At 41.7% G+C, this 27,875-nt stretch overlaps 1 protein-coding gene across 13 annotated transcripts in view; it reads left to right on the top strand.

The window, feature by feature from the left end:
* DLG2 (discs large MAGUK scaffold protein 2) overlaps positions 1 to 27,875 on the top strand; it is a 1,057,033-nt gene that overhangs the window by 142,550 nt on the left and 886,608 nt on the right. For 12 of the 13 annotated variants that reach the window (XM_054188265.1, XM_054188269.1, XM_054188274.1 and 9 more), the window contains one exon: positions 15,105 to 15,203. In XM_054188265.1, coding sequence (XP_054044240.1) covers positions 15,105 to 15,203 — 99 coding nt within the window. Of the gene's footprint in view, positions 1 to 15,104; positions 15,204 to 22,991; positions 23,218 to 27,875 lie in introns of those variants that run through there. The other variant, XM_054188278.1, reaches the window with a different exon arrangement.

The following is a 27,875-nucleotide window of genomic DNA, read 5'->3' as shown; positions in this document are numbered from 1 at the left end:
ACAGAACTGGGATTTCAGCATTAAAAAAACTAAAAGCAGATCAGCAATGATGAAAGAGTCACATCCACCACAGCAGGTTTATTTGTTTTCTTTTTTTTTTTTCCACATTTATATAATATGCCTATCAAACAACCTCTAGGCAGTTTTCTGATCTGGGATTTGTTATTACATCTGCAAAGGATTGGGAACAGGCCAGAAACAGCTGCTAGGGACCAGAAACAATAATTTTCCCCAACGAAAATGTGCCTGAATATTAACCAGCATACTGAATTAGCCAAAGGTTTAATTAAGCAATGAGTCTCTGTTGTGATAAGCATTGAGGTCAGACTATTGTGTAAATTCCACTTCTGTGTATCAAGGTCAAAAACGGTAGATCTGGTAGTTGAAGATACTATGAAAATATCACTAAATAACAAGCACTTGCAATTTTAACATATTTTTTCTGGAATAATTTTTCTAAAACATGATACGTTTTAACAAGGGCTCTTGTCCTACCAAAGCAATCTGAAAAAATTCCCTACATAAAAATATCAGAATGTCCCAAGAGGCTTCTACCACAAGCTAGCAGTTCCTCCAAAGGGCATGTGATATAATTCATTGTTTCTAATAAGATTCTGAGAAGTTATATTTTAACCACCTGCAAAAACAAATACATCAACTCTTAAAATATATAGTTCTTTGCCCTGTAAAACTATAAGGGTTCTGTAAAATTGATATTCAGGGACAAATGTACTCTGGTTAAGTTTCACTCTAAAAATATTTCAGAGCAATTTGTCTCACTTACATGTTTATTAACTCTGATCGTTCACCAATCTGAGCAACTAAGCAAGAGAATTCACTGCCTTCCATGTGCAAAGGACAGGGGCTTAAGAGGCCATTATATATTTCTGCAGTCTACCAATACTTCTTTATGAAAATGCTTCTTAAATAGTTCCCAAGAATAAAGAAAGATATCACCCCAAGACTTCTGGATCATATAAAGATCACCCTGGGAGTGATTTCTTGGATAGGTGCATGTATCTTTGCTCAGGAAGATAAATATAGATGTAAGTGAAAATACACTTCATGTTTTGTTCAGTTTTTTATAAACTGGGACAGGTGCTTGCAGGTTTTAACAAATAGTAAATACAATCCCAAATGCAACAACCTGGGAATAAAAGGGAAGCTGTCAACTTGAAAATGTAATTTCTCTCCACATTTTGTATGTATAATATAGTTACAGATGACATGACTAGAACGACGTGACTTTATGCATTTTCAGCTTGTACATTTTCCACATTTGACTGTACTTTACTATCACCTGTACCACTTTAATCTGTAATAGGTCACAGTGACAGCCGCCCCTGATTTAGAGATGAGACAATTTACTGCTTATTTGCCATTATAATATTTAGGTGGATCATGAATAAAGCATTTGTCTAGACCTTTGTGTTCTGTGAAGGAGTGAATTTCACTCTTAGCCATTCTCCTTCTTCCTGAAAAAAGCCTTCAGGAACATAAGCCTTGAACATAACCCTTGAACGTTGATAACACTTTCTTCACTGAAAGGGTCGTCAAGCACTGGAACAGGCTGCCCAGGGAAGAGGTTGAGTCGCCATCCATGGAAGTATTTAAAAGATGTGTAGATGTAGTGTTGAGCGACATGGTTTAGTGGTAATTTGGCAGTGCTAGGTTCATGGATGGGCTTGATGATCTTAAAGGTCTTTTCCAACCAAAACTCTTCCATGATTCTACAATTCTAACACGTTTCTTTTCCTATGTGATCTTGCATGTGATCCAAATGGCCTTGTGTGGAGTTCACTTTCTGGGCTTATTTCTCTAACCCTGTTTTCCTCGCTGTTGGAAGCCTCTGTTGACTTTCACCTTTCCACCATATCAACACCACTCTATTTGTCTTACTTTTAAGGCCTGTCATGACCTGTCACCTCTCTGCATGTCTTCTCTTGTATTTCTCTAGCTTCTTGACACCTCTTCATGACATATTCAAAGAGGAACTTTACTGGCATTGCCATCCTGCCAGGGTACAGGAGGTCTTCCGAAAGAGCTGTGTTTTGTCACAAAAGAGAGGTGGTTGTAGCCATAGCAATCATTCCTGATATGACGTTCTCCTCCTGCTGATCAATATGGTCCCACTGTTTGCTCATGTTTCTCCAGCTCCTGTCATCTTGAACTGAAACAGACAGTTTGCTGGAGCAGAACCCCCATGTAGTTGCACAAAGGAGATTTAATCTGTGGCTGGATATCTGCAGCCTCACGTCTCTTCCCTCTAAACCCCAGAAAACTAGTTTTACAGATGATTTCCAAAACTGAATTTTTAATACACCTTCAAATATCTCAGGTTTAAAAAATGTCAGGTTAGCGGAATCTCACCATTTCATCAGCCTGCATAGACCTACGCAATGCCAATGGGGAAAGATGGTTGAACCCACTGATGGTTCTCTGTGCCTGTGAATGATCTCAGCACCCCAGCCTCTGCTTGGCTGATAGGTGTTGCTGCTTCTGCTTTTCTGCCAGGAGGTCAGCCTTGTTTCTACATAGTTATAACCCCGAAAGTGGTGTTCGGCTCATTGTTGCACCTGCATAAAGTTTCTTCGCTGAAAGGAGAAACCAAAGTGATGAAGGTTTCCCAGGCTCTCCAGTCCTTTGCAGAGGTGTATGGGAGCCTGCCCGGTTTTCTGAAATGCTGTGCCCTGTTGCTGTATATTTATTTTTTTTTTTAGCTCAGCACTTTCAGGTAGTCAAGGTGTCTCTTTCTGAGAAGAGACAAGGCAAACAGCTGCCATCCAAGCTGGAAAAAAAATTAAATTAGGAATAACAGACCTAGTGGATCTGAAGTCCACTGTCTCAGAAGGCAGCTTTTGGAACTCTGGTGGAAACAGCAATAGTAACTTTTAAATTGTTATTCTTTTAATGAACTACTAAAACAAGTTTGATCTGGGTGTTTTGGAATTTGTTAATTACAACGAGAAGGACTGAAAGGATCTCAGTGACTCGATGATCTCAAAGGTCCTTTCCAACCATGAAGATTCTATGATTCCATGATCTGCTGAGAGATTTCAGGTCACTCATTACGTCAGACTGGTGTCTTCTCTCACACATTTTTTGGTGTTATGGTAGTTTGTAGAAAAACAGAGGTAACAAAACAGAGAATTTTGTCTCTTCCTAAGGAGTAGGAAGATTCATGACAGACATATGCCTCCAGTTATGTAATCAGTATTCTTTTTTTGAGATATCTTGTACTTTTTTGACAGTAAATGCTCCCAGGGTGCCCAACGGTATCTTTGCTAGGTCAGCAGCAAGCCCGTAACTAGAGCTTTCGGTATTCAGGATGCTGACTATGTTGTTGCCTGAAACAGTCCATCTTCTGCAGTTATGGGTGTATTGCTTAATGCTGTTTCTTAATTCAATATCACTTTACTTCTTCACTTGGCTTCCTTGCTTTTGTTCCCACCTAGAGAACGTGCCTCACACACACACACACATATCTTTGCACTCACGGTGGACACGTGTTACTTTTGAGGTTTGGAATTGTCATGTATTGCCCCTCACTTGCAGTTTGTGATGGTTGTCTTACCCTTGGACAAGGACCAAAAACCTCCTTCTATTGATGCTCTGTTCTATGGAGAGCCATCACAGAGAGGGGAGGACTGATCTGATGTCCTTGCTCAGTGCTGAGCAGAGGGAAGTGCTGCAGCTTTCTGTTCAAATTGTAGTGAACTTGGAAAAACAAGAGACTTTGTGCCCAGCTTCCCAGTGTTTTGTTGCAGCCCGGCCAAAAGATGGCAAAGGCTTGGGCTGTCTTTGTGAATCGTGACTGGGATGTTGGTCACAAATATATGGAAGAAAATTCCTACTTAACGATAGCTAAGAAAACAGGCAAAACTGTGAAAACAAAACAAAACAAACAAAAAAACCCCTGTGAAATGGCATTAATGATTGCAGATATTTGTCTTTATAGTCAGAACTGCACTTTTGCCAGTAGTCTTTAAAAGTGCAATATTAGAATTGTCCATCTCTTTTAGGGGCATCTCTTGGGAACCCTGTTTAACTGAGTACTGCACAAAAACCTGTCAAGAAGGTGATCTTGCTTAACTTCAGCTTTGTTTATAAGCTACTGAAGTGCAAAGTTGATTGACCTGGTAGTAATAATGCAATATATTATAAAGAATGGCGTACATATACAGGATAGCACACAGACCTGTGTGCTGTTGATATAAACAAACATCAGTGTTTTTATGAGGCTTCTGAATACAACCAGAATGTGAGCCCCTACTAAGGAGAAGTGAGTTTGTAGAGTAACTAGTACATAAAGGTGATGGGGGGATATTTCAAGCAAATATTCATCAAAGGTCAATATATTTGCAAATAAGTTTTTCACCTGGCATTCCTCCAAGCCTATATGTACATGTCTGCCCGAGCCAGCCACCCCAACGGTAGATAAATCCCAAGAAAAAGGAGAAAAGCATATCTAAGCTGCCTAGGCAAATTTCAAATGCATAAAGTAGCAGACAGCTTTAGCGTGAGGTGTTGCAGAGTCAGAGACGGTTTTCATGAGACCAAATTTACTGCCTCGTCCAGGCTCCCCTTCTGATAGTGGCATCTGGACCTTGGTGTCAGTGAGCTGTGACAAGGGCACTGTTTCTCAAGTAAAGAAATATCAGCCTCATCTGGCAGCTCTAGAGGATTCCTGGTCCCTGTAGGAACCCGAGGGGAACATGCATGAACCATATGGGCTACACGAGGTAGCATGCGTGGCAGGAGCATTTCATGGACTAGGAGACTTCCTCCCTACCACCCTTGGCATCACCTGGCACACGAGGCATTTGCTCCTTTTCTCGCGATGCAGTTGGCAGGGATGTTTATTTAATGCGGCTACAGCTGCCCGTAACACTTCTGTGCTTCTACAATCTCAAGCTCACAGAAGCCAAAATCCCCGTACTGTACATAATTTTTCAATAACCTTGATCAGTGGCTAGTATTAATAGTTCTTGGAGTCCTCCTACGAAAGCACAGGTTTCTGACACCTCCCCATTAGGCAGCGGCAGATTCTTATCCGGCATTTAGCTCATGACAGTTGTCACAAAGGAAATTGTCTGGCAGATCCGTGGAGCTCCAACCTTCTACAAAGTATTTAGGGAATGTTTGTTTTCCCTTTCACTTCACATCATCGTCTGTTTATCAACATTTAGGGAGCATGATGACGTATTCTGCAGTTTAATGACCTGAGTCATTCCACTTAACTTACCTTTTGAGTCCTTTTCCTCTTATATATATCGGTGCAAAGCATTTTGTAATGCTTTGTAGGAGGGAAGCTGAATGAAGAGGGATGGCACTCTGTTTTGCCGAAGGTTTTGTTTAGCTGCAGTATTTCCGCATGTCAGCATGAGTATATCTGATTGTGTAGCTCAGCAGCCATGACTTAGCAAGGCAGCCTGCCACTGCAATGACAGCCACTGCTTACTTCTCCTCCCTATGGCTCTGGCTGAAACAAATATTCTTCTATACCAAGGTTTAGGATGCTGCAAGCAAAACTGTCTCAAGAAGTAAAAGTCATTACAATATTCTCCATGGTTTTGATTTTGTGTGTTGTTTTTTTTTTTTCCTTTTATTGTCTTTAATACTGGCTTTATATCCTTGCGCTAGTGTAAAACACCTTTGGTCTTCTTAAGCGTCACTTTGTGACATATCAGTCCTGTTCTCAAAATGAGACTGGTTTTATTACTGCTATTGAGTAGACTGACTTAAATTCGCCATTTCTGGCAAGAATGGGCACAAAATTTAATCTCAAGTGAAATGTGGGCAGTTTCCTTCTCTGTAATTTCTCTGGAGGTGTGTGTAAATAGGAAGAGACTGTGTGGGCCAGTGGTGGAGACAGGAGACTGGATTATCTTCTTGGAATTGCTATGGACCTGCAGTGCATCATAAGATAAATCAGAATTCAATCACATTATCTGAATAACTTTTATTTAAATGTATTTCCTACAAGGTTATCATGCAGTACCTAGCACTGTCGGGTGTTTCTCCTATTTGGAGTTGTTACAATTCTATTATATATATATATTTTTTTTCCTCTAACATATTACATATAATTTATGTAATGAAGAATAGTATGATCAGAAACAAGAAGAGGTACGATGCTTGTCATAGTAAAAATCTAGTGCTAGAGCTTGTCGTCAACTGTGTGTGGTAACCCATGGGCACACTCTTGTTCTCCTGAGAACTAAGAGGGATTCAGTCCTCTGAAAGCAATTGTCATAGCTCTCCTGACTGAAGTACAGGCTATTATAGTTAGCAGTCAATGAAGAGCTGCCCCCAAAGGCCAAGGCAGTCCACAGGAGCCATTGCACTAGTTCTTTTCCATCAAAAATTCTAACCTTACATTCATAAATGCTGTATTATCTCTAATCTGAGGTCACTCCGTGCCAGCTGTATGGAAGAATGGTTGCCAAACAGTTCCTCATCTTGCACCATAATATAATTGTTATTAATTAATACGGTGTCGCTCATTATGCTTATTACAGGGAACCAGATAGAAATGCAACATCAGCAGTTAGGTAATTGCACTTTAATCGAAATGGGTCCATTTGCGGGGGTGCAGAGCTGGGAAAGGTGAACGGGCAACAGCAGGCTCCGCTATGCTGCACAGCTGGCTGGAGGTGGGGAGGAGAAAGGCCACCCTCATCCTCTCTCTTCCTCCCATTGTGGTACTGTTTGATTGTCTCGCTTTGGAAAAAGATTTGGGCCAACTCCTTGGAGGCCCCAAGAGTTTAGAATCAGTACTGCTCCTGGATAAAAGCAAAGTCTAGCTCATCACGTGCCACGCCAGCGTGTATGAAAGGTGGAAACTGCTCTGCAACATCCTCCTGGCCTGGAGAGCACTGCAGAGATTTACTCCAATGTTTTGCATCTCTGCAGCTATGTTTGCTGCCACTGCTGCCTCAAATCTACTATAGCCACGCACTTTTCTGAAGAGTCTAGCGCTCATTTAATTTATTTCTGGTTTTCAGGGGAAAATGCACCAACTGGAGGCTGTTACTGTGTAGGTCTCCTGTTAAGATCTTGACCTCAAGCCATATGACTAGTGTCCTAAAGGGGACCACTGAAGTAGCAGTTTGAGCTAAAGGGCTGTACATTTCCTTGGGACTTCTGGAAAACCGAGCACTGAGCCCTGGAATTGGTAGTGAAATTCCCACACTGTGCTGTGAACACCTTTGGAGGGAAAGTATATGGGTTTCAAGAAGGACTAAATGTGAAAAGAACAATTAAAAAATATTGTGTTATCGTAGCAACAAAAGCAGTCGGGGTTTTTTTTTTTTGGTGGTTTAAAAAACAAAAAACCAAGCAGCACTGATGCAATAAAAAGTGACACAGGAGAATAAATGTATCAAGTTGTTATGGCAACTGAAATATGTAGGTTGGAATTTATGTATCCAGAATTTCTATGTAAGTAAAATAAACATTATCCTTGCTAATTAAAATATCATGCAAATATTATTTAATTTAAAATCATTAGTCATGTTTTCTCTTACAATTAATGACTTACTTTCTGTTTTCTGTTTCCGAGTATTTGCATTTGCTTCCAGCTGCGGTCCGCTTGTATTTTCAGGGCAAGATCGTGATTTCACTAACACGAGCTTGAACGTGGAGGGACTCCACTGAAGCTAATGAATGAAATGGATGCAGATGGGCACAACTGGAATCAAACCATGGGCTTTAACACGTTGTTCTTACTGCAGCTGACCTTTCTGCTCGGAGGGCCTTTTGGCAGGTGTCATCGCTCCACGCTTGAAGGGACCTCCCTGCAACCACAGCTCCCTATCTTTCCCCCCCAAGCTTGACACAGTGCACATGGAGCTCCTTCCAGAGCCTGTTTCTGCTACAGCCTGCCCTCGTCAGCTGTAAATTTAGCTTCCAAGATGTTGTATGATAGCCAGTTCTAAATGAGCATTCATTAATTATGTTCAGCCTTTTAATTTTTCTAGTCCTTTTCCTCCAGCCTTCAGGAGAATTCAGTAATAGCTTCTGCTTTATTTGAAAGAAATAGATCTTTAATATCCCAAATTACTCTTCATTTTTCATCTTCTATATGCCCAGCAAAGTGCAGACCGATGGCTGAAAGGTAAGGAATGGGGAGAATGAGCACCAGGATCTGACTGAATCCCAGTGAGGGAAATGCATTTATTGTTTAAAGTTTTCTTCTCATACATTCTCATGTTCAGAAGTGTCTGAATTTGCCTTACGCCATTTCGTAACACTGTTGCTGAGAATGTTTTGGAAAATAGTGTATCAGGGTAAGAACTCAACCATAAGTGAGTTAATTGTCTGCATTTCTTATGTGGATAGCTGCCTGGCATGGAGCTACAGCAAGGGTGGGTCTTTGCCTGAAAACTGTAACCAGTCTGTCCAGTCCCATGTTTTGAGTCTCATACAGCTGAACATTCATAGAATCACAGAATGGTTTGGGTTGGAAGGGACCTTGAAGATCATTTTGTTCCAACCCCCCCTGCCACAGGCAGGGACACCTCCCACCAGACCAGGCTGCTCCAAGCCCCGTCCAGCCTGGCCTTGAACCCCTCCAGGGATGGGGCAGCCACAGCTTCTCTGGGCAACCTGGGCCAGGGGCTCACCACCCTCAGAGTCAAAAATTTCTTCCTAATATCTAAGGTAAATCTCCCCTCTTTCAATTTAAAACCATTACCCCTCATCCTATCGCTCCACTCCCTGATAAAGAGTCCCTCCCCATCTTTCCTGTAGGCCCCCTTTAGGTACTGGAAAGCTGCTATCAGGTCTCCCTGGAGGCTTCTCTTCTCCAGACTGAACAACCCCAACTCTCTCAGCCTGTCTTCATAGGAGAGGTGCTCCAGCCCTCTGATCATCTTTGTGGCCTCCTCTGGACCTGCTCCAACAGGTCCACGTCCTTCTTGTGCTGTCCATCACTTCTCTCTTCATCCTTGCAGCAGGGTTCATCTTTGCAGTGCTCTTTTTGCTCAGATTTCCCCTCTTCCACATCCAGCAGGTCAGCAGATGCTTCCAAACACCAGTATTTGGTGTGGCAGGTCTCAGCAGGGGAGAAACCGCCCCTGAGCAACAGCCCTTGCAAGGCTTGTTGTTCGCAAAGACTCTGGTCACTGCAGGGTGCCACAGTCCCTCCCTACTGCATGAATCACTGCACTTGGCAGAGCCCACCACAGTGTGACCTTAGTGACACTCTGTTCCCTGGAGAAGCAGAAACACGAGTGCTTTGGTTGAAAATAAAGCTCTGCATGAGTGACGCTGGAGATGGAGCCTGGATCAGCAAGATGAAGCTCTTGGGTGTGTCTTCTGGCCCATCACAAGGCTTGAGTTTGTGGAGCCAACTGACTCCAGCCAGCTTCATCTGAACTCTGTCCTGGAGGAGAAAAGCTGAAGCATGAGCCAGTGTCTCCTCCCTGCCTGAAGTTCCTGCCTGGAAAGCCAGTTATCTTGTCCCAGACCAGAGTCCCGGCGCAACCGGGTAATTGTGATGTGGATAATCAGGGAGATGGGGCTTGAGTACGGGCTTTGTGCCAGCCCAGACAAAGCAGCTACTGAGTAACTTGTAGCTTGGACAACTGCTTTTAGACAGGTGATCAAATTTGTGTTGGGGACAAGCAAATGCAAAGTTCGCTTGTGACGCTGACATCCAGAAACACACTGAGAGCAAGACTTGCTGTCAGGATGGTGGGGCAGCATTAAATCCCAACCTGACCTTTCCAAAACACAAGCCTGCAGACACGTAATTGTTCCTGAGCTCTAACACTCTTTAAGTCTGTCATAAAATCTTCTGAAAGGTTGAATCCATATTAGTTAAATTGGAATAATAAAAATCCCAGGGTAAAATAAATATTATTGTGATATTTATGCTCACTTCCAAATACAATAACTTAAAAAAAATTTCAAGCACTCGTGGTGCAACTTGTACAGTAAAATCCATGCCCGAATGTATATTTTTCTCTTCTCCATTCACATTTATTGGTCATGTTGGGAAGACGGGTGCAGAAGGGACTGCAGTGACATTCTTAAAGGGTTTGGCCACAAGACCTCGTAGCAATCCGCAACGTCACCGTGACTTCAGACAGCTGCAAAGACTGAGCTAATGCGATGTGATGTGGAGCAAACCTTGATGTCTTCAAACAACCAACCAGAAACCCTAACGTGGAAATAGAAACAAAATCCTTTCTGACGATTAAATCCTTTGACTGGGGATACTGAACCGTGCTTCTCTAAAGGGCTTCAGAAGCACTTAATTAGGCACCATCTTTTTTAAAGGATTTTGTGGACAAGAAGAGAGCTCTGCTATATTATTTCTCCACTGAAATTTAGGCCCAGCTGAAGCAAAAGAAACTCTGCCCGGCTTCTGTGGGATTACATTTCTGATTTTAGTTTCTCGCATGGCCTGCTCTGGGATTGTCTGAGTTTTTGGTAATCTGTAATATCAGTGAAAGTTAATTCCTGCCAAAAACTTTGCGGAATGACATTTCTTCCTGTAATAAGGACTATAACAAAGATGGAAATAGGACTAGCAGGGTACAGAAAAAGGATAGCACATCTTATGGTCTCGAGGATTATTTCTCTGCATGGCGTTGCAGAAAAAACTCTTTGAGTCCCCAGCGACGCTTTGTCTCCCCCAAACTGCCCAAGAGGTACAACTTTTGGGTTTTTTTTGTGGTCCAAGATTGTCAGCAGCAGGAGCTGATGCTGAGGTGGCTCAAGACACATTTAGAAGAGCTGTCAACTCTGCCTCGGTGCAGCAGAAAGGTGCAGCCCGTGGCGGGCGGATCGCAGACCCAGAAGGCGTTCTCGCTGTTGCTGGCATGTTGCAAAGGATGAACTGGACTTGCATCCAGTTCTAGTTCACACATGGCTTGAGCAGTGCCATGTGAGGGGCTGGCTGTGCCCTGGCGTGGAGGTGTGCCCTGCTGTGCCTCCCAGTTCAGCTCAGGCGGCTTCCCACTCCAGCGTAGCTGCTAAATGAATTCATTTACATCGTTGTCCTGTGAAATGGATGATTCCAGCACACGTTATCTTGCATTTTACTTTCCCCCTGTAGCTTTTTAAATGTTCTAATGATTTCTTAAAATGCTTACTTTCGAAAAAAGTTAATTAAATAAACGCAGTTTCTCTCAGCACTCTATATTCCTGGGAGCATTTGACTACTGAGATGATAGATTTCCTGACAGATATTGGCATCCAAAAGTTAAAGATCGCTTGTTTTTTATACCTTTCCTCTCTTGATGTAAATCGTGTGGGGCAAGCTGGCATTTATCTGCAAGCTCTCATGGGACTGCAGCGGAGCTACCAATTCTTGACGCAAAACGCCAAGAAAAGGTCTCAGATCAGCTTCTGTTTTGAATTTCTCTCTCTAAAAGCACACAGGAGAGCATTCCCTAAGCTGCCGGCTGTAGGAGAAGGTGCATTAGCTCTCTGAACCCTGAGGCAGTTGCGGATTTGTTTCGGTTCATGGGCTGTAGCTCCCCCACTCTCCCACCGGTGCTCCCGGTCCCTTCGCAAAGCTGATCAGCGTTTTCGTGACACAAAGTGGTATCTGTGCCCTAGGAAATATCCCATACAGGTGTGTGCGTAAATAAATTCAAATTCCTGGCAGCAACACCCAAGAGCATGGAAGAGCAGAATAACGTTTGCGTGTATGTTTATTGTTTTTTTATATTTTTTATATGCCCAATGTTGGGCCTCACTCCGAGAGGTAAACACGTGGTAGCTGTTGTGGTCGGTTACAAGTATCTCATATTGATATATTAGATATAAATTCCAGAGCCGTAAAATGGATGGGAGAATTCATCCACTGTTGCAGAGTTTGGCTGCTATAGGAAGACCTCCTGTAAGAGCTCTTGGAAACCCCATATGCCATAATTGCCCGTGAGGGCAGATGCTCCTTCTGGCTGGTTGCTGGCTCAGACGTGAACTGGAACATGCTGCCTGCTGAAAGTGGAACCAGCGACAAGCCTCTCATAGCTCATAACTCTGTATTTTGGCAAAAAATAATCAGCTGGAATTTTGTTGACGGTTGACTGTGACGATTGTGCGTGTCCTAATAAGCTACCGGAAAGATGTGTTATGAGCACAGAAAAGCTTTGCTGAGCACTGTTAAAATTAGACAAAATTAACAAGGTAGCTAATGTGATTACTGTTTTATTAATAAACATTTAAATAATGCTGTAAATCTGCACAATGAGAGAGACATTGCCCTGAAGAGATTATGGTCTAAATAGTCCCTGTTAATTATAATCTAAATAGATTAGCATTAATTATAAACAAAATTGGAAGATTGCTTTTGGTGTGATCTACGATCCTCATGGTTACTACCCATGTGAGCAAAGTTATCGAGTGGAGTTTTAATCTGCTTTTGCAACGTTTGCTTGTGAAATCTCTTTTTCTGACCAACTTGAAGAGAATAAGATAATATTTTCTTTTGCGAAGAGGAACACAGAGTTGTTCCAACTACCAGCCTCCTACATACGGAGATCCGATAAAAAGTTTAAACTTTGGTCAGTGGTTTTAATTCAAGCTTGAAGTCATTATTTCCAGAACCTCCTACAAGGAGGTACGAGCATGATGAACGTGCTCCACTGCATTCGTACTGTGTCACCCCAGGGCTGCCAGTTCTGCTTCTCATGGCGACCTGCGCGGTTCAGGAATAATGAGGTGTTGCTAAAATACTTATTTTGCATGGGCAGGCAGCTTTTGGATATAGAGTGTACAAATAATTTTAGACAGCATAGGGTTTTGGTTAGCCTCTAAAGGGATGATTGTACGTAATCAAGAATAAGAAAATCTAGTGCTAGTTTTTAATAAACGTATCACAACACTCAGCAAGTATCCTTTTTGCCTCTTGCATTATACAGTCCCGTTTATTTCATAACACAAAGCTAAATGACTTCGTTTTCAGATGGATTGCTAACATGTACTTTGTTCAAGTTTGGAAAGCATATATTATTCTGCTAATGCTTATTGAACCTTAATACACTGGAACAGAGAGATGTTCCAGATTTATTACAATTACTGTTACTTGAGCTGTTTGTCCCCTCCTAACGTCCTTGGTTTTGCTGCTCTTCACAATTAATCTGTGACCCATTTCCCTAAGGAAAACAATTGAAACATTTCATAGCATCTTATGACATTGTTTTATGTTCTTTCAAAATATTGGAGTCAGCTAATGGTGAAAAATTTGAAGAAAAAATATGTAAAATATAAACAAACTGAGGTTCCTTATCCAATTTTGCAGCTGCACTCATTTGATAAATGCTACCATACAGTTTATAGTTTCTGCTGAAAATTGTCAAACGCCTTTTGAGAAGTTGCAGAAGCTTAGCTCCTTTAGGAACAGGCAGAGTTTGGTCTTGGTGATTACAGCAAATAAATAATATATTGATTTGCGTAGTTTATATTGTTGCCTGTAAGTAATAACAACGGAAAACATTTATGTCAGGTACTCAAAGGAAGCAAAGATGAAATGAAAATTTTTATGCATCCTTGTAAAACTAATTTTCCCTTCCTGAAAGAAACACTTGGGCAGTTGCTTGGATTTTCGGTAGGCTTTGAGGCAAGATGCAAGACCTGGGTTCAGTTCCTTGCTCTCCTGTGTAATCTTGGCCGGGTTGCGTTGCCTTGCTGTCCCTTCCTCCCTTCCAGATTGCAAATGGGGGATACGCAACACCCTTCGGTGATAAGAAGCAAGCTGAAGGAATGCATGGTTCTCCACGACCGCGAGTGTGTCAGAGAAGCTAAAACTTTTAGAGAGGACATGCATGGAGTCCTGTCTGCTCAGCCCCATGTAGTGCTGAGCTGCTGGGCCTGATCCAACATTTAAACACATTCTTTGCTGGAGCACAAGACTAATGCCATTGGTTCCAGTGAAGTTAAAAGCACGTGTCTAAGTAGTTGCCTGGACTGGGGCCAGCACTCAGTCTTTAGTTGGACGGAGCCCTAAATAAACAATCTAGTATCAGAGGAGAAAACATTTGCACATGTGGATGTGATTTGGCTGTTTCTGTGGCACTGGTTTGTTGTTTTCTAAGGCGTGCTGGCAATGGTTGGTCTATTTAAAATGCTAACAATTTCTTGCCTGTTGTGTCAAAATTGACTGCGCTCCTGGTGCACAGGCTAAAAAAGGATGGGTCTAAATCACTCATGGCGTCTGTGATGCTCAGCGCCGACAGCTACAAGACACTGTACCCTGTTTGAATTCACTCTGCTTTCCTGTTCGTGCTCTTGCAAAGTGCCCAGAAATTTTCTGAGATCCGAGCTAGCGGCAGTCATCGTGTTTCCTTCAAAGGCTAAATCTTCAAGCACGTTTTTGCAGGGCAGAGCATCGCAAACAGAGATGTCATTTATAATATTTATTGACTTAATGCAAAATCTACAATAATGTATTAGATTTCCAGCAGGAAAATTGAAAAAACAAATATAGTATTTTACTATATCTCCTAGTAAAGATATTATTTGAAAAAAATACTATGTGTTTTATGAGGGTTTTCTGTAAGCAATATAAGATTGAAATCTGTGTAAATGAAGGAAAGGTAACAAAAAAGGGCATTTGAATTTAAAACATTTGCAAATATGGCTATTACACAAGTATGAAACCCTTTCAAAAATAAGTCACTTCGGAGAATGTCGTGAATAAGAAATGAGAAAACAAACCAGGTAATTCAGTTGGTGCTGTAAGGAGATTTATTCCTGCAGCTACTTCAGATGAGAACCCCATTACCGTCTGCGGGCCTTTTTGGCAGGGCACTGATTTCCTTCCTTATCTCTGTGTTCTGACGCTGAGAGCTGCAGAGCACCTTGAATGCCTTCTGTAGTCAACTAGAGATTATGATAAGCATCATCTTGTAGATTTAGCCTATTAAGACTTTCACAGACTTCCATGAGAGTGGCTGGCTGTAAGATTAAACCCAGAAATTTTAGCATGACAAAACACCGAGGTGAAAATCTAATGTATGAGCCACCTGATATTTATCTGAATTTGAGCTACCCTTTTGTATGTGTGTGCTAATCTTTACGTTTAAGCGTAATAGAATTATAGTGCACATCTCAGCGACTTTATTTGATTTTTTCCCCCTTTTTAGTCTGCAGCTTCCAATGGATCAGAAGGATCTGGACAATGTGGTGAACACAATAAGGAGAACCAGACTTGTGAAAGTTATGTGGTAGACATGAAGACAAAGGTATGGTCCACTCTTTTTTTGATGGAGAATGAGATCCTTATTTAGGCAAGTTTTGCCAGAGGTGAAATGTGTAGAATATATTGAATTTTAGCTCCTGCAGTCATTTTTTTTTACTGCTTAATGACTGCATGTGCGTTACCAGATTCGAATGAGGCTTATGGCTGCAATTTATTGCTGTATGTCAGTAGCTCTGTGCATTTTACGCTGTCCTAGGCAGGATTTTATTTTTATGTAAAAATGTTGTTAATATCAGTGATGGCTCTACAGGATTGCTGATCTCAAGATGTTTTCATTTCAGTGTATTTTTGAAGTCCGAGGTGTTGCACAGTTAGTAAGTTTTATTCAAGGTGTTTTCAGTCTCTCAGTGTGCGTCGTAGTTTATTTTTGGTCTGGAGTCAGTATGGAAGAATACGAATGTCGGCGAAGTGATGATTTTTGTATGGGCAGTCTAATGATACGTAAGATAAAACTACGCTGAATAATACACGCAGTAATGTGACTTCATGGCTGTGGTAACGGGGTATATTACACTCTCTTTCTAAGTCTTGCTGCTTGCAATGGTGAAGTTATAAGTGTTTCATTATAATATCTCCATTATTTTCATAGGTTCACAACTTGGCTGGAACAATTCTCTTGAGCTTAGATATTATTATGTAGACTTTCGTCCTTGAAGTCATGGTGTATTTTTTCTTTTCTAAGTGAAAGAAAATTATTAAGTTTTCTTTTAAAGTTAGCAAGCTGGAGACATGATGAAAAGAAAACAGGCATTAACTGAGTTGGCATGCTTATGTGATACCTCTTAGACTTCAGCGAAGGTTATTTCTAACAGTGAAAACTTGCAGATTATTCCTCTTGTCTAAGGCTTTTCCGTGGGCTTTGTTTACATTTCGAGATGGATTTCTCTGTTCTTTAACTTTTCAAGACCTAAAGAACTAATGTCTAGCATGACTTTCAGAGTGTCTTGTGTTGCTGTGTTCCCATTGATCAGAAAAACTTTTGTACCATGTAGGACTGTGGTGCTACTTGAGAGTTGCAATGCAAGAACATGTATACTCATTGAAATTCGTCTCTATATTTATGGAAGAAATTTCCTTAAAGTAAGGAATTATCAAAAGCTTGATATATACCCTAAATACATTGTGTCCGTGAGGATATTGTAGAAATCATGGGATGTAGTGGATCTCAGCCCAGTTTCACAACATCATTTCCAGTATGAATGCCCAGTTGAACAATGCACCATCTTCCCTACTTAAGAGCCCCGATACTGCGAATTCCTGGACTCAATGTTTCTCCATCAGTAATTCCACGCGCTGCATTTTCATGCTCTTTCTAGCTCTCCAGCACAAAGCCTCCATGACAGTAAACTCCAAAGATCGGCAATGCCATTGCCAAACTCTAAGACATTCAGAGCTGTGAGTGGTGTTTTCTCCAGTTCCCAGTACCATGGCGTAGCAGATAGCAGATGTTTTGGTTTCGTTTCCTGGAACTTGCGGTTTAGTGTGTCAGTTCATTTGAAAGAGTCATTTTGTCTGATTTCTTTTTCAAGTGACTGTGCTTGAGTGTCAGTGGCACGCTGCTTTGACCGTGACACATAGCTATTTAGGACTGGCTACATGTTTAAACATATGCACCAGAGCTTTTCAGTTGCTGATGATCAATTGGTTGTTAGATTTACTTCCCCAGGCAGAACGCTCAGGAATAAAAATGAACTCTTCATTCACCGTGGATCTTGAGAGCTGAGAGCCACTTCAGGACATATTGCCCTTGAGTACTGGGTGTTTCTATTGCAGAGCATCCCGGCCCACATAAAACCAGTGGAGGATTTGTAACCAAAACACTTGTGTTTCATTCTGAATAAGGGATTTGTGGGAAGCAAGAAAAAACAATTACGGATTTGTATGGGAAATAATAGATACATAAAACACTAGGTGTAAGTTTTAAATTAATGAAGGTTGCAGAGCTTTCAAAAGGCTAGCTTTATCCACAGCCCTTCAGAGCTGGAGGATGGCTCAACGACCTTTCCATCCTTTGCTCCACACCCTGTGATTATGAATGTGTGTTTCCTACAATCCTGTAAATCATAATCTGTTCCCAGTTTGCCTCACGATCTTCTCATAGGCCCCCAGTCTGGTCAGTTTGTGGGAATTAGACTACTGGAGAGGTTGCATGGTCTCCGTCTTTGTTTCCAAGATGAGACTAGATAATGGCCTGAATAACGTGATCAGACCTCACTGCCGAGCCTACTTTGAGCAGGATGTTTGAGTGAAGACCTCCTAAGATCCTTTCCATTGCCACTTATCCTGTGATCCTTTGATTGCATTAACAGGGAGGCAACTACTCTGCTGAGCCACTGAGCACCCTTGGAGGCACGTGACTTTGCACATCACCAGGTGCAGCAGCCAAGGGCCAGGTATTACAATAAGGCCCCCAGCAAACAGAGTCTGCGAAGTGCACGTTGTCTATTAAAATAATAAAATTAGCTTTCTTCTTGCTTTTGAGCACTGGGGTGGTGTTTGGCTGAAGTGGTGTGAGCTCCCACCTGGTACTACTGAACTCTCCCTGCTGAATAAAAGAGTGGTAAACTGGGAATGCCCTTAGGGCAGGAAGGGAGGGGATCCCCTCATATAATCACAGAATGGTTTGGGTTGGAAGGAACCTTAAAGATCATCCAGTTCCAACCCCCTGCCATGGGCAGGGACACCTCCCACCAGACCAGGCTGCTCAAAGCCCCGTCCAGCCTGGCCTTGAACCCCTCCAGGGATGGGGCATCCACAGCTTCTCTGGGCAACCTGTTCCAGTGCCTCACCACCCTCACAGGAAAGAATTTCTTCCTGATATCCAACCTGAATCTCCCCTCTTTCAGTTTGAAACCATTACCCCTCGTCCTATCATTACAGCCCCTGATAAAGGGTCCCTCCCCATCTTCCTGTAGGCCCCCTGTGCGGTAGAAAACAAACTTATTCTGTGGCTATTGAGCCTGAAGCCGCCGTGGCCACTTGGGCGTGCAGTCCTTGTGATGAAGGAGTGGAGCTGACTGTCCAGCCTTCGCTTCTCCCTGCGCCCATTTTACATCTACCTGCAGCGCTCAGAGCAGCGAGGTCTGTGCTACCCTATGGAACAGAAAATTGTCTTTTTCTTTTTTTTTTTTTTTTTTTTTTTGAGACAGCTACCAGCCAGGGAAATTGGTCAGGAGTCCAACATCGATTGTGCTAAATAGCAATGAAATTTGCCATGCATGGGAGAAGGGAATGATTCTTGTTATAGCTTCTGCCTGAGACTCCCGTGGGCCTGAGGCCAGTTGCAGAGCTGCTGCTGTTAGGGCTGCTGCAGTCAGGAGGGGCAGAATTGCTAATTTGTTGATCTTTAAATTAACACCAGCACTCATGGGCTTCTGGTTCCGTCTGGGAACGGCATTAAAAGTCTTAGCAACTTCAGGCATACAGAACTTCACACCTTCTGAAATTCGTATTAACTTCTCTTCCTGGCTGAAGCAGGATTTATTCTGACATTTCATCTGTAATATAGCTCCTGACTACATACCCAGGACCTGCAAGATTAGTAGTTTCTCTTTTATTTTTTTTTTCCTTTGGTGTAGCTCAAAGCAGTCCTAATAAAGAGGCTGTCACATGAGATTTTCCCATCTAGCATATAATACTCAGATAACTTGTATCCCGGTGTTGACCTACTAACTAACCGGTTGCGATACACAGCAACCTAGCTGGAACTGGGCTCAAGTGGTATAAATGAGCTCTGACCCTAAAGGAGTAAGTTCGTGACTACATCAATTGCTCTCTTGGAAGAGACGTAATCAGGAACGTATTTACTCGTAGCTTGTTTGGGTGCAATATAGCACCTGAAAAGAAGAAAGAGAATCTAAGCCCATGTGAAAGACTGGCAATTTAACACCATCAACAAGTACTCCATAGTACAAAATTTAAGATACATGGGGAGTAAATAAATCTTTCTCCACATTTGTAAGAGGATGTGTGTGTTTATGTGTTCTCTGTGTAGGTGCATAGAGCTCTAAATAGTCACTGGCTAAATTTTGCAAGATGGTGACATTACTAATGCTGTGTTAGCAGTATGGTAGATGCCTCCTTTCTTAGCGTCTACTCCAAAACTTGGAGACCTAGTAGTCTTTTTTTTCCTTAACTTCTACTGTCTGAGGTAGAGATAATAATAAAGCCAGTTTTGCCTTTTTTTAGAGAAAGAGTTCCTCTTTATATTTTTTGCTCTACAATGTTTGGGTTTCAGAAGAATTTAAGAAGTGTTTAAAAAGGTGAAAAGGTGTGTCATGAAAGATTAAAAAACTGCACACAATCATTCCTATTGGTTTTAGGTTTTACAGAAGCTTGCTTTTACACATATTCAGTTCAGCTGGATGTTACAGGCTCTGGTTCTAAATATAACTGCCTAATTAAACCCTGTGCTTTAGTTATCCAAGTGGAAGTACCTGGATACACTGAAGATTTTAATGCCAGAAAGGAGCATTAAATTGTCCAGCCTAAATCACTGCATTATACAGCCCATCACATTTCACCCACTCACCTCATATTGTTTGTTTCTGTATGACTTAAAAATAGTCACCTTGGTAAAATGAGAGGAGAAGGAAGCAGTCACCTGGGTTAAGTGGTTTTCACATGGTGGTCTGCAGAGCCACTGGTATCACAGTGGGAAATAGTTGTTATTCTTCCTGTATTAAGGCTTCCTGAGAGTCAGAGCTCATCACAGAGGTTATTTTTGACCATCTAAATCAACTACAAGCGACTATAAACCGTCTCTTTTCACCCCAGATGGCTGCTTCTCAATTTGTTTGGTTTTTGGGTCAAGTCTTTCTATAGTAGATTTCAATCATGATCATATGTACAGATAACACGAAGGCTGGAAGAGCAGAGGAAAAAATAGAACCAAGCAGCAGTATGACCTGCAGAAATTAGAGCAGAAGGAGTTGTTGCTAATGAAGGGTAAAGCAGTGCCAAGGATCTGAAAATCTTATGCTTGGGGAGAAAAAATGAATGGAAAAAGTATCTAGCTGGAGGAAGAAAATGGAGCAGCTCAGCCTCTTTGTTGGGATTGGGATGGATAGTTAATGAAAATGAGGAACTGTATCCTTGGGAGAAACACTGCAGACCCATTGACGGTCATCTGTTGCCATATTGCAGCCCTGACTTTGTCAAGTCATCGGTAGATGTGTGTTAGAAACTATGACCAGGAGCCCTGGCAACCAAAATGAGCCTGTGGAAGGATGGAGCTGGGGTCTGTGTCCTCAAAAGCGTGGGTCTCTTCTGCCTGGGACTGCAGGAGATTCTGAGGGTACAAAGTAGGTGGCAGTATGTCAGAGACCGTGTCGCTCGTGGTGCACTGAGGTTGGCCAGCACATGGGCAAATCCTGTGCTGTTAAATCCTCATTGGTGCATTTTGTAGAAGGAGGTGGCACTCAAAAATTGGAGTGCAGGAGGAAGCTTTTAGGTGCGCTGATGGAGCCTGATTTTCCCAGACAAACACATGAGTCACGTTGTTCACATAAACAGCCTCAATGGGTTCAGACCCTCTGTTTTTCATATAAGCTGTAACTTGGATCATCAATTCACTGGGACCAGCTCGCAGGAGTAGAGTCACTTGCAAGTAGAAGCATTTACAGATCATGCACTTGAAGACCAATTTCAAAATGTATCCCCATATGCCAGTTCTGAGCACGACATGAAATTTTACAGCCAAGCCATTAGGTAATTATATGTATGGAAATACTTCACACCTTACTAGATCAGCTTGAATCTACCAATTGGAAGAGAACAAACTGTTGGATGCTTTACATCTAAGTGTTAAAATATCTCCTGATTTTAGAGTCGACTGAATTCCCTTTACCCTGTCATGCATAGAGCACAAGCGTGGCTTAGGTTAGACCTTCTTAGTGGGTTAATTTGTTCTTAAGTAGATGGTTAGTTGTTTCCTACTTCAAGGATGTTTGAAGAGTTCTCTGTTTCATATAATCTGTAGTTTAACCAAGTCGTCTGGCTGTTTGGCTACTGTACTAAACCTCAGTAGGGAGAAAAGATGCAGGTTCCAGAGCAGCCTGTAAACACAAATCAAGTTTGTTTTGTGCACATGTGGTTGCTCAGAGTGAGTTAAAGTTTTAGACACAGTCGTAAATGCTCTGGAGACTTTCTCTTTAAGATGTTACATCCACCAAGACCCTAATAGTTGGGGGCGGGTTGGTTGCTCTCTGACCACATATCTGATTCACTATGGATTTTGTAACTTTGGTAGCAGTGACCTCATTTTGGCAAAATAATGTGTGTCATTTACTGAGCCTCTTGCTGCTTTAGCAATCACAAGAATATTAGGGTTATAACCTGAGTAATTTATGGAAGAGAGATGACTCTTAAATATGCTCTTATTTTCTTGGAAAGGCTCGTTTTATTGAAAACATATTTTAGCTCTGAGTGAGAATGAGAGATCCTCAGCAAAGCACCCAGGGGGAATTGTGCTGTCCAGTGCGTTGAAAAGGTGAATTGTAATGTATGGGTGTCTAGACGTTTCCTCTTGTTGCTGTCAACAGTCCAGTTGGCTGTATTTTTTTTTCCAGTGAATAGGAGCATTGATTTTCCTCTCTCTTTGGCCAGAGCTTTCATTTTACATATCTTTCCCCTTCTGTGTCTCTTTCTCTCTCCCTCCCTCTTTCTTCTCTCTCTCTCTTCCTCTATCTGTAAGAGAGGGAAGACTTTAAGAGCTGACAGCGAGCTTTCTAACACAATGATTCATGTAAGACACCTGAAAGGCAAGCTCTGCACCAGCATCACTGCAAGAAAGGTAGGGCTTTGGGGGCTAAACAGCCTGAAAAACTCTGAGCAAAGCATACAGACTCTGAGATAAATTGATTAAGTCTGCGGATCTGTCAAAGACGCAGAAAAAAAGTTTGGGAGAGAACTTGAGGAGTTTTTAAGCTCTGTTGTTTGGGGTGCTTTCTTTTAATGAAAACCTTGATGTATTTTTCATAAGTGGGGGGAAAAAAAAAAGGTGCCCCTCTCTAGCTTTGAATAATGTATGCAATGTGGTTTTTTTCCCTGTGGATGGTAAACTATGATTATATCACTATTGAGCTTCACAGACCTGCGTGCATGCGTAAATATGCAATTCCTTCCCCCCCCGACTGATTATTTTCTGTTATACTTTCTGAAAGTTCGCCTTACCCAGCTGTTATTTATATTCACTTCCTGAATCCGAATCTGACCTAGTAATTGTGAGTGATTGTAGATGTGACGCACGAGCTCTCGCACACACCTTAATGTTTCAATCATGCACTTCCACCAATATGCGTTTGTAGGAATCGTGCTCTTAATAAAAAACCCTTACAACCCAAAGCAGCGGTTTTGGCAGGGAAGTGACAGCGCTGTGATAGATGGGCCCGATAGTTGTGTGTGTTGTGCTTGCTCGGAGTTAGTAGAAAAGAGGAGGGAGAGAGCGAGCGAGAGGGGGGAGAAAAAAAAAAAGACAGGGAAGGAGAGAGCGAGAGGGAGAGAGATTGAGGGAGAGAGAGAGCGGGAGAGAGAGAGAGAGACTTGGCAAAGGAAATCTTATGGGTATACTGAAACAGCAGATCAGAATTGTGAAACCAGAGCCAGGGCTGAAATGTGATGCTTTTGCTCTTTTGTGCTTGTTGTGGTTCTCATCTTCCCATTTAGAAGGCTGCATACCATTCAACAGAGTATTTTGATCACAGATCGAACAATGCAGCAATCAAGCCTGATAAGCCACCTGGAAGTTTTGCTTGAGACGATTTCTAGTGGGTTTTCTGATCCCTGTGAGCATCATGACTGCCTTTAGCATTGTGGAGGAGGACTCGAGTTTCTTATGAGGGCCCCACTTGGAAAAGCAGGCTGTGCAGATTCAAGCCTCCGGTTCTGTTCATGCTGTTCAAAAGCCTTTCCTCACCCTTGCTGATTTGTTTTTATGATTTACATACACTCCTGTGGAGATTTACAGAATGGATTGTCTGTGCATTGTCACGACCAAGGTAGGACTGGAAACGTTGCTGTTATGTGTACATATTTCTCTGCTATTTTTCTGTTCCTGTAATTAAATAGATTGAGCATGTACCGTGTCAGGTTGCAAGATAAAGTGATAAATAAGCTTTGCTTCAATGAGCATTTTGTTCTCTTTTTCTGTACAGTATGCAGCTTGTTTCTATATCACTTCCTAAATGATATGTAATTTACTTATTTTTACTAGCAAAAGGAAAATGATTTCGTATTTTATCTTAGCCTATGCTTGTGTCTATTAATATCTCTAGCTGCTAGAGCACTCTCAGAATAATGGTGTAATGCACACATTTTCTCAGCTTATCAGTTTATTCTGTAAACTAAAGAATTAAAAAAAAAAGGGGGGGCATTATGTGGGTCTTAGGATTTTAAAGAGGCCAATCAGATGTAGTTTAGATAGTCATGATGTTTCTGATTGGCGAGATGCAAGTTTCTTGTGGCTTATTGTGGCTTTTTGGGGGAGAAACGTAGCTTACTTTGCATCCCTAGGCCTGAAAAAAATGCCTTGGTCCCAATTCAGCGCTCTTATACTGATGTTAGATCTAACCTGACTGTTTGGGAATGGTCCTTCTAAATAATTTCTTCCAAACGGGCATGTAAACAGTTTTTTATCCGCAACAACAGCCGCAGACTAAGGGCTTCGGGGTTAAGGACACTTCCCAACTTAAAGATCTGGGGTAGGGATAAGCTGAACGATTCTTTGAGATGTCCTCAAACTTAGCAAACTAACTTAATATTAAATGACAGGGAGATAATCAGTGAACTCCCTTTCTGTTGCTACAGGGCAGGCAGCTCACCGCATGTTTGTAACTGCATTTGCACATGGTGATAGTATTTATAAGGAGCAGTTGCCAGGGGAAGTCCTGACATTGAGGTTCAGCCCAGTTGCTCCCTGTTCTGGTTTATTTTCGATGAATTTCATCATTTCCATAGGACTTGCAAAATGCCTGGGGTAGCCAGAACCCCTGAAGGCTGCGTAAACGATCAGGCAAACCAGCAGTTTGCGCCGCTGCCCTCGTTGCTGTCATTTGTCGCATGATGGCCATGCAAAACGAGGACCCTCATCCGTGTTATGGAGAAGGATGGGAGGAGACACCCTGGGCACCCATAGGCGGCAGTGAGGAGTGGCGGGTGGTTGCCGCAGAGAGTAGGGAGCACGGTGGAGATGTGGAAACAGATGCGAGCTGTCATTCCCATCTTGCCGGTGAAGAAACCCATACGGGGAAAGAACAGGAGGTGAATGAGGCCACAGAAGGAACTCCTTCTGTGGCCTCATTCACCTCCTGTTCTTTCCAGGTCCTTCTGGTTCCCACAAGCCGTGACGGATCTGAGACTGTGTCCTCAACCTGCCCCAGAGCAGAGCGGAGGTGCCCATGGGTGCCTGTTGATGCAATACTGATGAAAAGCGCTCAGCAGCGGTGGTGTAGCACCGCTGAACAAAGCCTGGATGCAGGATCGTGCTAGACATCCGATTTCTACTCCTTGACATTTCTTTCCAATAGAAAATAAGCAGGAAGGTTGAAAAGACAGCTGTGATTAGCTCCACTTCTGGGTGTCCGGTGGTGCGGTGGGGACCTGCAATCGCAACCATCCTTGGTCTTGAGAGTTTGTCAAGGAGTTGTGTAGTAACTGGATTTGGGAAAGGGAAATGAGTCTGCTTTTAAGATAGCATAACTGGGAGAAGAACGTGGCCCAGTCACCTTTTTCATATGTCAGGAGACACCGCTTTATTTATTTTATGAATTGTTGATGAATGTTTCCACTGAACATTTTCCCAGGGCCTTCTGGGCAATAACAAATGTAGACTCACCGTCATCTCACCACTGCTGCTGCTCTGAGCAGGGCTCCCAACTCCATCTACACGCAATATTTTTTCCTCCCATCTCTTCTGTTTCTTGGATCTGCCGCTAAATGGCTGAAATTATCCGAAAGTCAACCATATGAGCCTCAAATATTCAACTCCAGATATTCAGTCTTCGCTGCCAACTTTGATGTTGGAATGAGATAGGGTTGTGAATTTTAGGTGACCTGCTATTTGGATGCATGTGAGAACACCATATTAACATATGTAATTGAGATGAATAATGGGAAAAATCTAGTTTCAGAACACTTTCATTTCATATTGCAAAGGCTTGAAGCCAAATAAATTACAGTTGATTTCCTCATCTTGTTTTGGTGCCATATTTAAATAGCTGCACTGGTGACGGTATATTGTATTGATCCATAATCTGCTCTTACTTGCTTTATTGTGCATTGGAGTAACTCCACTGCCTTTAAATCTACAACGTTTTTATGGCATCTGTTTATGCCAATTTTCACCAATGTAATAAGAGCAGACCTTTTTCAGAACGTTTGACTTTTTTAAAAAAATAATTTCGATAAGTATGAATTCTACAGAGCAACCGTATGGTCATTTTTGGCCTCAGATCTGGTAATTATCCTTATTTGAATATCCATTTGTCTGATTTGTGCAAATAATTGTCATTCTCATTCTTGGAAAAGTGGATCTTAATGTCAAGAAGGAGTAAATATATCAGTTTTATTCTTCATAACTTATAAATAATAAAAAGGGAGTAAAAGTTGAATGCTATTTAAACTGCATAAGACGAACACTGTTTAAAAAGTTGACATTTTTAACACACGGTTATAAAATTTAGTCTGGAATTTGCAGTATTTCCAACCTATAGAAAATGACATAAATGGTGGAGTGAATATGCCCTTGCAGATTATGTACAACGGTGCTAAAGACCCTGCTTTGAAGTCTATATGCTGAGAAATGCCATCTAATAAAATTCATTTTCTGATGTTCCTTGCCAAATCTTAAATCCTACTGACATTATTGTTCAACCAAAACATAAGATAAGTTTCAGATAGATTGAATATATTAATTTGTACAAATTCTCCTCTCCTTTTTTATTTCCTTCATGTTTACATGCATTTCTGAACCCAGGACTTAGGGAATACTGCATCAGTCAAGGAGGACTTCTTATGGTCTCCTAGTTTATTTTAATTGATCACGTTCCCAGCATAGCTTATTTCTTTTGCTGTCGCATAAAGCACATTAATTTGTGGCATTATTTTATCACTAGGAAGAATTCAGTATAAATAAAAGCTTAGGTCAAGGCTCCATCCCAACGAGAGCACCAGGAGTTTTTGAAAAGCAAGAACATTCCCACTGTGCCTCCCAACAGTCAGAAGGCAACATGCTGTCCTCTCCCCTAGCTGTCCGCTCTCCTTCCATCCTTCTGCCTCTTACAGAATTATGAATATATCAGTAGCTGCCGCTGGTGAAAAACAAAATAGATACCTCTGTGTTGCCCAATAAGATTCACCATAACAGGGGCTGCTTCACTGAAACCCCCAGTTCTTGATGTCAGGTGGGTGAGATAAGATGATCAGCTTCACTGGGAAAAAAAACACAAAAACTTTTTGGCCCTTGTTGCTACCAAGTAGAGTGCAGAGTTGGAAAATCTAAAAGTTTTAAAGCCAGAAGGCCAATGAAGGGAAATAAATTTTTCTTTTTTAAATCTCATGAGTTCAAGGTGTCAGATTTAGGCCTTTTTGATACTTGCAGCTGGCACTCACAGCATCAAAAAAAAAGAGAACTAAATAAGTTCCCACAAGATGGCCACAAGTGGCCACCCAGTCTTCTGTCACACGCAGGACTAGCTAAAGACCTTCACCTAGGACAGAGATTTTAAAACTTCCTGGGCAATCTAATCTAATGTTTTATCTAATCTAATCTAATCTAATCTAATTATTTCTCTAATCTAATGTTTAATCTAATCGAATGTTTTATTATCCTTAACATTAGTAATGTCCCTAAGAATTGTCAATGCTGGTTGCCAGCGGTGTCACCACTTGTTTTGTTTGGGAGATATATTTTGAGGTTTGCTTAAAATTCTTAGATTTTATCACCTGAAAGCTTATGTGCTTTGAGATGAGCTTGCAAAGATGTACACAAAGACTAAACACCAAATAAAATAACACCAATTTATTCTCAAAACCTAAACCACTTGCTGTTTGTTGCCTGACTCCCAAGGTCGCAGCACTGAGCAGTGGCAGCAGTAGGGGTCCTGTGACCCAGAGCTGCATCCTCCAGCTTGTAAACCAGAGAACTGGCCACCTTCAGACCCTGGGAGAATGCCCAGCTTGAACTCTTTGGTTTTGTTACCTACAAAAATAAATTTCCGTCATCAAAACATTGAAAATCCTGCAATAATTACTCCTTCTTAGAGATTCTTGTTGCCAGCTTCCACTTAACTCTGTAGTGGCTTACACCAGATCACTCACTGGACAGGTTCCATGTTTAGTTCAAGTGTCCTCTGTGGGACCAGATAATTAAATGAAAATGTGATTATTTATGTGAATGGAAAAAAAGATCTTGTATATTTGGTTGTTTGGGGGTTTTTTTGGAGTTAATGAAAGGCTCAGTTTATTCCACTACTGAAGAATTTTGGGGTTTTGTTTTTAGTTTTTTAGGGTTTTTTAAATTCTGTCTCAGACTCATTTGGTAAATTAACAATATCTCTCTTTTCATGGCTGTCTGTCCAGCATCCTTTCTAAGAATTTAGTTGAAGTGTTTAAAAGAATGAAATAAAGATGGAAGGAAAAAACTGTTTTGTAATGGTGC

The sequence above is a fragment of the Rissa tridactyla genome, chromosome 1 (genome assembly GCF_028500815.1).
Source record: "Rissa tridactyla isolate bRisTri1 chromosome 1, bRisTri1.patW.cur.20221130, whole genome shotgun sequence".
Classification (NCBI taxonomy): domain Eukaryota; kingdom Metazoa; phylum Chordata; class Aves; order Charadriiformes; family Laridae; genus Rissa; species Rissa tridactyla.
This window is presented reverse-complemented; position numbering and strand designations above follow the sequence as displayed.